Below are 10877 nucleotides of genomic sequence, written 5' to 3'. Positions count from 1 at the left end.
ACGGCCACATACACACTGAAACATACATCACTTGCAACATTTCCATAGCAACACACAGCCCAGCAGCTTCTGAGACTGCGCGGTACTGCTCTGCCACGAAGCCCTACCAGGGAGAGCAGCCCCAGAAAACAGGTGGGCTATACCTAGAAATGACAGGGGGAAACCCTCAAGGAGACTCACCCCCACACGGTCTAGGCAGGTCTGACGCCTCCCGCAGGTCCTTTAGGATCCTCAGGGATTTCGCGCTGTTATTTCTGAAGCTCCACTTGAGATTTCTTTCTTTTTTTTCTTTTTTTTTGAGACGGAGTCTCGCTCTGTCGCGGCCCAGGCTGGAGCGCAGTGGCTGGATCTCAGCCCACTGCATGCAAGCTCCGCCTCCCGGATTTACGCCATTCTCCTGCCTCAGCCTCCCAAGTAGCTGGGACTACAGGCGCCCGCCACCTCGCCCGGCTAGTTTTTTGTATTTTTTTTAGTGGAAATGGAGTTTCACCATGTTAGCCAGGATGATCTCGATCTCTTGACCTCGTGATCCACCCGTCTCGGCCTCCCAAAGTGCTGGGATTACAGGCTTGAGCCAGCGCGCCCGGCCAAGAGATTTTCAATGTAGACAAACTTATATTAGAAGAAGATGCCATCTAGGACTTCATAGTTAGAGAGATGTCTATGCTTGGCTTTAAAGGACAGGCCTGACTCTCTTGTCAAGGGCTAATGCAGCTGGTGACTTTAAGTTAAAGCCTAGGGCCCTTAAGAATTATGCTAAATCTACTCTGCCTGTGTTCTATAAATGGAAAAACAAAGCCTGGATGACAGCACATCAGTTTATAGCATGGTTTACTGAATATTTTAAGCCCACTATTGAGACCTGCTCAAGAAAAAAAGATTTCTTTCCAACTATTACTGCTCATTGACAATGTACCTGGTTACCCAAGAGCTCTAATGGAGATGTATGGGAGATTAGTGTTTTCATGCCTGCTATACAGCATCCATTCTGCAGCCCACTTATCAAGGAGTCATTCTGACTTTCAAGACCTCCTATTTTAACAGTATATTTTGTAAGGCTGTAGCTGCCATACGTAGTGATTCCTTTAATGGATCTGGGCAAAGTAAATTGGAAAACTTTTGGGAAGGATTTACCATTTTAGATGCCATTAAGAACATTGTGATTCATGGGAGGGGGTCAACATACCAACATTAACAGAAATTTGGAAGAAGTTTTATTTCAGCTCACCTGGATGATTTTGAAAGGTTCAAGACTTCAGTGGAGGAAGTCACTGCACATGTGGTGGCAATAACAAGAAAAGTAGAATTAGAAGTGTAGCCTGAAGATGTGACTGAATTGCTACTATGTCGTGATAAAACTTAGATGCGTGAGGAGTTGCTTCTTTTGGATGAGCAAAGAAAGTGGTTTCTTGATATTGAATCTACCGGTGAAGATGCTGTAAAGATTTTTGAAATAATAAAGGGTTTAGAATATTACATCAACTTAGTTGATAAAGCAGCAACAAAGTGTGGGAGGATTTACTACAATTTTGAAAGAAGTTCTGTGGGTAAAATGCTTTCAAATGGTACTGCATGCAATAGAGAAATCTTTCATGAAATGAAGGGTCAATTGATGTGGCAAATTTCATTGTCTTGTTTTAATAAATTTCCACTGCCACCTCAACCTTCAGCAACCACCACCCTGATTAGTCAGGCCATCATCAAGGCAAGACCCTCCCACCAGTAAAATTACTATGACTCACCAAAGACTCAGATGATTGTTAAAATGAAGTATTTTAAAAGTAAGGTATAAATATTCTTTTTTTAAAGAACTAATGCTATATGTACTGAATAGACTATGATATAGTGTAAACATAACTTTTATATGCACTGAGATACTAAAATATTGTGTTACTATATTGCAATATTTGCTTTATTGCAGTGGTCTGGAATAGAACCCTCAATATCTACTAGGTAGTAATATATTCATAATATGGGCTTACAGGAGAACAAAATAGTTACTCTTTATTTTCTTTTTTCTTTTAAAATTTTCTATTTTAATCTTTCTGTCTAAAACTGATAATCTGATATAAAGTAAGAGATCAGCAAATCAAAGAAATATTAGGTAGATAAACTTCAATGAGAAAAGAGCAGAGAAATAGCCAGTCTACCAGGGTGGGATAGGTAAATGCAGTGATCCTATCTACCCTAGAGTGTGGGGCTGAAGGACCTAGTAGGGAGAAAGATGAGGGGAATTGGTTCCAAAAAGCATATTTTAGAAGTAGATTCCAGAGGCTATGATCTTAGCCAGGGAGAAAGTTTCTTTTTTAAGTAGTTTTTGTTTTGTTAAATCTTTAAAACTTTTTTAGAGACAGAATTTCCTCTCTCGCCCAGGGTGGAGTGCAGTGGTATGATCATCATAGCTCACTGTAACCTTGAACTCCTGGGTTCAAGTGATCCTGCTGCTTTAGCCTCCCAAGTGGCTGGGACTTACAGGTAGATGCTGCCATCCCTAGCTAATTTTTTCTTTGGTAGAGACAAGATCTCACTATGTTGCTGAGGCTGGTCTTGAACTCCTGTCCTCAAGCAGTCCTCCTGCCTCAGCCTCCCAAGTAGCTGGGATTACAGGCATGATGTTTTGTTTTTAAGTGTTTTAAATTCAAAGGGTCAAAAAAAAAAAGAAAAAACCCAACAAAAAAACATAAGTGTTAAAGAGGCCACAATTCTCAGGGAATCAGTGTCTAAGAGTGGAAGGAGTGGGGTAGGAGGTTGACTTAATGAATTTTCTACAAATTCAGCTGTTTTTAAAAGGTTTCTCTTGCTTTTTAATGGGGCTGATAAACAGGAGTTTATTCTTTAATAATCTTAGAATACTTGAATTGAGACTGCATAAGCAAACAAAGCTTAGGGGTTTGGGGGTTCAGTGCTTTCAGCTGAAAGAACATTTATCCCATGCAGTCACCTCATGGTCATGAGAATGTCTGGCACAGTTTCTTTAATACCCCCCTCAAAAGGATAAAATGAATTAATTTATATTTCATCGCTGAAATTGATTTGGTAAACATCTTTCAAAATGGTAGGGGGAAGGAGGGAGATAATAAAAGGTGACTTTGGATTCTGAAAGTTCATTCTTCAGAGATCCTTGTGTAGAAGCTCAATTCCCTTTGACTTTGCCTCTCTAGAGAAGGCTAGTGTCAGTCTGTGAAACGTGCAGTATATCTTTGGAATACCCATGAGGTGAATGCAAACTCATCATTCTCAGAAAATAAAGGCACATTTGTAACTGCTTGAAATATAGTTTTTAACCCATGGCAACTAGAGTGTTGAAGCCCATCAGACAGATGTGTATATGCATTTTTATGTTTTAGGCAAGTTAGGATGTTGGCTTGTTACAAGTAAGCATTTATGGGTTGGAATGGATGTTAAGCATATACATAGTCCAATTTAATATGTTAGAATGGATAGGATTTATTTATCTCGGCTCATCTTCAAGCATATGTTAGTAATAACAGACCTCCATCCCCCCCCCCCAAAAAAAAGGAAAAGCTGTATTTGAAGCTTTCATTTTGTGGAACGGGTCCATAGTAGTGATATCAGAAAGAAAAGGGGCAGAATCTCTTCTGTTGTCACGGCTAGGTTTGCTGTACAGGCTGACAGTCTGAAACCTCTAGGGAAGAGTGTTTGCAGAGAATCTTACCTTTCTCCTTCAAACCAGAAGACTGTGTTGGTAACTTCAACCCCTGATAATAATAGAAAACCTGGTGGGCTGGGGACTTACCCTTTTGTTTGCAAAGCTGGATAGAGGGAAGAGCTATTAAATAAAAATAAGGGGCTTATATTCTTTGCTTCCCCGCCATTTCTCCAGAATAGTGATGGCTTTTTAAGGACTTACAGATATTTGAGAATCTGATTAAAGCAGTGAGGCCTCTCTTCAGGAAAGTGTACCAGTGAAAAATGTACCATTGTACCAGAAAAATGTATCAGTACTGAGGATCCAAAGGAATCTGTGTGGGCTCTGAGAAAATGCTACAGAGGACAAGAACTGTTGTGCCTTTCGTTGTGAAGGTTGGATAAACCAGCAGCACTTTAAATCTGTCCCGTACTTAAAAGCACCTTGGAGATTCAGTAAGCCCTGGATCCACCCATCCAGGACTCTCTGTCTCACCAAGAGACTTTGAGGCACATTAAATTGAAGGCATAGTCACTTGTAGAAGGTGAGGGTTAGAGATGGCAGTCATGCTTCCATAACTTTTAGCTTCTTGAAAGTCATCTCTTAAAAGACTGTGTGTTGATGATGATAATGTGGTGGTTGTGGTGGTGGTGGTGGTGGTGGTGTCAGGCAAAACTAGGTTGGAATCCTAGTATCCTGTTGATCCCTTTCTAGCCTTGTTTTTAAAAAAAAAAATATATAAATTGTGAAACATATGGAACTGAAAAGAGTATGAAATTAGAAACTATCTAGATGGGCCTGGCCTAGATTCAAATTCTGTCTTTGCTCTTTGCTAGCTATACTTGGGCAAATTATTTAATCTCTCTAAACCTCAGTTTCTTCATTTGAAAAGTGGGGATAACCAAGTCATCTTACAGAGTTATTGTGACAATTAGTGACGCTGTATGTAAAAATGACTGGCACATAGTATTAACTGGCTATGATTATGATGAGAGAGATGGTCAGCTATGCTCTTTGGAGATGAGACACACAAAGCTGTAGTCTCTGTGTCACAAAGCTCTTACGAAAATTTCAGTTTCCTAATCCATTTTGGCACACATTATTACTTCCTTGTGACCAGTATGTGCCAATGAGTGTTATAGCACCTGGCCCTGAACTAGGTCTCAGGGTCAGGATTTCCTTGCTCTTTACTTCTTCTCTTTTCTCCATTTCAAAATGGCCAAGAAATATGATTTAAATTTAAGCAAATCTAGGCAGGAATAAGTAACTTACCAAAGCTGCTGCTTATCTAAAATCATTGTTCAAAATAAAGACATGAATTTAAAGGCTCACGGATATGCATTCTGGTGTCTAGAGTTTATAGTGATTAGCTCCATCTTAAGCACACTCAAAGCTGTAAAAGTTGGATAGTATTGGTGGTTTTGTTTCTGTATGTGATCTTGGAAAATGAAGCAAATGTCAAATATTTATCAGCATTCAGGTCCTGTTCCATAATTTTTGTTTGTTTTTATACAGAAATTAAAGTAGCTTTTTTTTCTCCCTATAAGCTCCCTCCTTGCTTCATGCCTTACTTTGTCTCCCACCCACACATCCTTTGGTAATGAAATCTTTTCTGCTTAGTATCAGCACATTTGGAAGAAAACATATAACAAAGTTTCTTTAGCTATAGGTAGTAAGAGGAGTCTAAGATTCAAAAGTAAAGGTATTTGTGAATTGGCTCTTGCTTGTTTGCCTTGTAGCTATACATTCCAGAGTTTTCTCCACAGGAAGGAGGCCCAGAGAAGACTAATAATAGGTTATTCATGTACAGGCAATGTTTGCTGTAAGACTTTTTTTTTTTATTAAATAGGTAGTATTTTTTATTTTTTAAATAAGCACTTAAGCTATACAGATTATAATATTAAGTAGACACTGATATAGAACACTATAATGTGAGGCGTACTTAATTCTTAATGTTTTACATTGATGTTTCTTCCCCTCCATTTTAGGACACTTGGTGGGGTTCCCACACAAGCTCCTCCACCTCTTGAAGCAACTTCCTCATCACAAATCATCTGCCCAGATGGGGTCACTTCAGCAAACTTTTACCCTGAAACTTGGGTTTATATGCATCCATCTCAGGACTTCATCCAAGTGCCTGTTTCTGCAGAGGATAAAAGTTATCGGATCATTTACAATCTTTTTCATAAGACTGTGCCTGAATTTAAATACAGAATTTTGCAGATATTGAGAGTCCAAAACCAGTTTCTTTGGGAGAAATATAAAAGGTGAGTCAGATGTATGAAAAGTTCAAGAGAGCTTTATTGTAGCTAATGTCAAATGAGGAACATAATAGTAAACATTTGCGCAGAATTTATGTTCATATTTTCTGTGTATTAACTGACATATAATTCTCATAACAGCCATAAGTAGGATTATTACAGTTTACATTTTACAGAGAAGAAGAAACTGAGTCACAGAAAGCTTACTTGCTGCAGGTCATGCAGCTATTATGATACGGTGCTGGAATTTGAACCCAGGCAGTCTGGCACCAGAGGCCTTGCTCTTAATCTCTTTACTGTGGTGCCTCTCAAGTCAACAAACTAATGTAGTACAAAGGGAAGGAATACATTTAGATTTCAGGAATCTCAGAATCTGAGAGACCCTCAGATTGGAGGAATTAGGCAAGGAGGGCATCCGGAGGAAGGAAAACACATGAGAATTCTTAATAGATTTAAGATGAAAGAGAAAGCAAGTGAATGATTGGTGGAGAAAGAAGGAAAAGGGCTTTTCTACAGTGGAAAGATAAGTTTCCACTTTTAATGGGATCTTTGATGGCATTTTGCCCTTGATAACTAGTTTAATATTTCCTACTAATTAAAACCATAAAGAGAAGTTTATGACTACATCATGCCTGTTAAATTGACCTGTATTTCATCCTTCTGAATTCCCTGTCTGTTCTTTCCATTAGGAAAAAGGAATATATGAACAGGAAAATGTTTGGCCGTGACAGGATAATAAATGAGAGACATTTATTTCATGGAACATCCCAGGATGTGGTAGATGGAATCTGCAAACACAACTTTGACCCTCGAGTCTGTGGAAAGCATGCTACAATGTTTGGACAAGGCAGTTATTTTGCAAAGAAGGCAAGCTACTCTCATAACTTTTCTAAGAAGTCCTCCAAAGGAGTCCATTTCATGTTTCTGGCCAAAGTGCTGACGGGCAGATACACAATGGGCAGTCATGGCATGAGAAGGCCCCCTCCAGTCAATCCTGGCAGTGTCACCAGTGACCTTTATGACTCTTGTGTGGATAATTTCTTTGAGCCTCAGATTTTTGTCATTTTAATGATGACCAGAGTTACCCTTATTTTGTTATCCAATATGAAGAAGTCAGTAACACTGTTTCCATTTGAAAAATCTTGGTACTGCTAAATTATTTGATATGAACTCAATCCAGCATTTGTAGCAGGTTTTGAATGGGTGGGACTGGGTGGGGAACAGCATTGGACATTAATAGGGCACTTTTCAGACCCATTTTTTGAAGTGCTAGAAAATGTTTTTTTTAAAAAAATACAAGTTTTAAAATGACCACTTACTCTTTAATTATATACTAATTATTAGTGTACTCAGTGTGGAAAAGACTACAGATTATACACTCTTTTCATTCACACTTGGACATATAGACAGCAATGTTATTAGGAGCATTAAATTGAAAAACTGGACAGCCTAATTTAAATGTGGCTTGGGCCTGATAAAAGTTTGACCAAATGGAATGGAGGCTGTGAGCCATGTGAGGATTCTATTTATTTATTTACATTTGATAAAACTTACAGGAACTAGTACTACCATGCATATTCCCTGTCCAAAGCTTCACTGCTTTGGTATAAGTTCATGAAATTCTGGTGAGTAGAAAGAAATTTTTATTTCTATCAGTAGTACTAAAATATATCAGCCAACCAGAGAACATCAGTGACTTTAACTTCTGCAGAGTTTGCCCCAGAATTCAGAGTTCTGTTTAGAAGAAGTTAAAACAACAAAAAACCATTTGAAAAATGTTTGTCACCAGCAAAATTTTCACTAACTAGTGATATGAAATGTGATTTTGTGTTGTTAAACTTCAACTTTGGAGAAAGTCTCTTTCACTGTCATCCATTCCAATTTGAAGGAGTTGGACAGCTAATTCGGTTAAAGGCAGTCTTCAGGATTAGAAGTATTACTTTCTTTTGGGGGTTCCAGACCTCGCTTGTGACTGAAAGTTTTAGAAAAAGGAAGTACATCTACAGCCGAATTGCTAAGGTTATATTACTGTGTTTTGCACAAAGTATATTAGCAAAAGTATTTGTTGGAATTATTGGTAGATGGCAGTTCCACTCCTACACCTGCTGTGTCAGATACAACTGGGTTCCCTGGCTGACTCTACCTTACTTACACTACTTACTTAATAGAAACACAAACTTGGAAATTGTGCCGGTGGCCCAGCACAACGTTTGGTGAATATGCTGTTTCCTCAGTTCAGAGAGGTAGCAACTAGGTATACTCCTTATAAAAAGCAAATACCTGGATTTACAAAAGTGAGAGTAGTCGTTCACAAAAGGATTCACCATGGAATTCTTTCAGTTGCCAAGCTCTCCTGGTATGTTTGTGGTTATATCATTTACACAAAACTTTTCAGGAACTTGTGTTGTTTAAGCAAGATGTATCTGTACTGATGTCTCAGTGAATCAGTCTGTTTATTAAGCACTTATCAGGGCTTCCACACAGTTATTTATTTTGCCCTAGTTAATCCTGTTGTTTGCTGCCATTGGCATGAAATGGCCAACTGTGGCTGTTACAGTTCTTTCATTCAATTATAACTTGTAAACCAGTGACTCCTAATCTTTTTCAAGTTAAGACACCTTACCATTGCTTATTTGGTTTTATGAGACTTGTTCCTTTTTTTCTCCCTAAGGAAAAAGAAAGCTTTATGACATATTTATTTTTTTAATAAAACTAAGCAAAAATAAAACTTATGGTAATTCTTTAAAAATTTGTTGTGTTTTGGTTCCATTTAAGATCACTGGATTAATACATAGTTGGTGATCTGTAAACATTGATTGGTTGGTTAAATGTATGATTGAGTGACTGAATGAACAGACCTAACCAGAACTTGCTGCTTAAACTTTTCTGCAGTGGGAATATGCAGAAAGTACATTATCTAGCAGTCCACTATCATTCACAAGAGAAGAGTCAATATTTTATTTTGCAGGTAATACTTGGAGAAAATGGACAAGTTTTTTGTTTGTTTGTTTGCTTTGAGACAGTCTCGCTCTGTCACCAGGCTGGAGTGCAGTGGTGCGATTTTGGCTCACTGCAACTCCACCTCCCAGGCTCAAGAGATTCTCCTGCGTCAGCCTCATGAGTAGGTGGGGATTAAGGCAACCGCCTCTATGCCTGGCTAAATTTTTTTTTTTTTTTTTTTTTTTTAGTAGAGACAGGGTTTCATCATGTTGGCCCAACTTCTGACCCTCAGGTGATCTGCCCACCTTGGCCTCCCAAAGTGCTGGGATTACAGGTGTGAGCCACTGCACCTGGCCTCGAAAACTTTTTGAGCATCAACATGATACTGAAAGACAATGCTCATTGAAACATATCAGATTCTGGATTTTCAGATTAGGAATGTTCAACTGGGAAATACACAAATACTTAAAAACCTGAAATCAGAAACACTTCTAGTCCCAAGTGTTTCCCGTAAGGGAAACTCAACCTGTATCAGCAGACAGCTGCAGAGAAAAACATAAGCAGGTTGTCCCCTTCACTGGGTGTGAAGGAAATATAAAAAGGAATTGTATCGCCAGGCATGGTGGTTCATGCCTATAATCCCATCATTTTTTTTTTTAATTATACTTTAAGTTCTAGGGTACATGTACACAATGTGCAGGTTTGTTACATATGTATACATGTTTTGGAGGCTGAGGCAGGCAGATTGCTTGAGCTCAGGAGTTTGAGACCAGCCTGGGCAGCATGGTGAAACCCTGTCTCTACAAAAATAGAGAAATTAGCCGGGTGCAGTGATGTGTGCCTGTGGTCCCAGCTACTCAGGAGGCTGAGGCTTGAGCCCAGGATGCAGAGGTGCAGTGAGCCAAGACTGACTAAATAGAAACCCAATACCATACTGTCAGTTTAAATGAGAGGTTTTCCGGGAGGCGGAGCTTGCAGTGAGCTGAGATCCGGACACTGCACTCCAGCCTGGGTGACAGAGCGAGACTCCGTCTCAAAAAAAAAAAAAAAAAAAAAAAGAGAGGTTTTTCCTCCTTCATTTAAGGAAAATAGAGATTACTGCAATGTTTCTAGAAATCCTTGTGTTGAATTCAAGCAGTCAAAACACATTTTAGAAAATCTACATTGTTACTTTCAGTAATCTAATACTATTACCACATATGTTATGCACTACCATGTGGTTTTAAGAAAAACTTATAAGCTCTTCTATTGTAACTAAACTGTACAGCCTTGAACAAATCACTTAACCTTCCACATGGTTAATTTTCTCATCTTTCTCGTCTTTGACTTTTTTTAATGACTATAAATGATGAGACTGTCTAACTTTAAAACCCTACATTGCAAATTTTTTTTGTAAAGTGTTATACAAACAACTTACAGCGGGTACTTACAAATTAAAAGCCAGATACATTTGCCATTAAAAGATAGTTTTAAAAACAGTCCCATCTAGTTTGTTGATTTAAGTACTCTTATTATAGCCAAGTTGAAGAAATTAAACTTTTTACCTTCTTTAACTTTCTAATCTTAGTTACTTGTAAGTTATTGTTACAGAAAGAAAAAGATGCTATTGAAAGGTTTCATCAGCATTATCATAAGTTGGTCTTATTTTATTGCTGGACTCACTTCTTCACATATCTTTTGGAAGACTTAACTCCTGTATAGAACTGTCAGATGGCAGCTCTTTTGAGGCTTTAATCTTACATGAATGGAAGTATTTGTGTGGTAGAAGTGTTTCATGAACACTTGCCAAATTCTTCAAGCTAGAGGAGCAGTGCCCAGCCATTTTAAATATGTCAGTCTCATCGATTATCATAGTAATTATTAATTACCTAATGATTTATAAAATGCAGAATGACCAAAAGCTACCAGGAATTCAATGATTTTTTTTTTAAAATCAAATTTGGATTACTTATCACAAATGTATATATCTAAGTTTGATATGCAGGATATACTTAGTCTATAGACATATTTGATGCTTAAATGGATTA

General features: G+C 38.2%; 1 protein-coding gene across 1 annotated transcript in view; it reads left to right on the top strand.

The window, feature by feature from the left end:
- The window catches only part of TIPARP (TCDD inducible poly(ADP-ribose) polymerase), a 38541-nt gene extending 29882 nt beyond the window's left edge, over positions 1–8659 (top strand). Inside the window, 3 exon segments of the mRNA XM_017847766.1 lie at positions 5638–5916; positions 6600–6970; positions 6973–8659. Of these exon segments, the coding sequence (XP_017703255.1) occupies positions 5638–5916; positions 6600–6970; positions 6973–7046 (724 nt within the window). The 3' untranslated portion in view covers positions 7047–8659.
- Positions 8660–10877: the final 2218 nt, after the last annotated feature.

This window comes from Rhinopithecus bieti, unplaced genomic scaffold, assembly GCF_001698545.2.
Source record: "Rhinopithecus bieti isolate Rb0 unplaced genomic scaffold, ASM169854v2 scaffold_30479, whole genome shotgun sequence".
Taxonomy (NCBI): Eukaryota; Metazoa; Chordata; class Mammalia; order Primates; family Cercopithecidae; genus Rhinopithecus; species Rhinopithecus bieti.
This window is presented reverse-complemented; position numbering and strand designations above follow the sequence as displayed.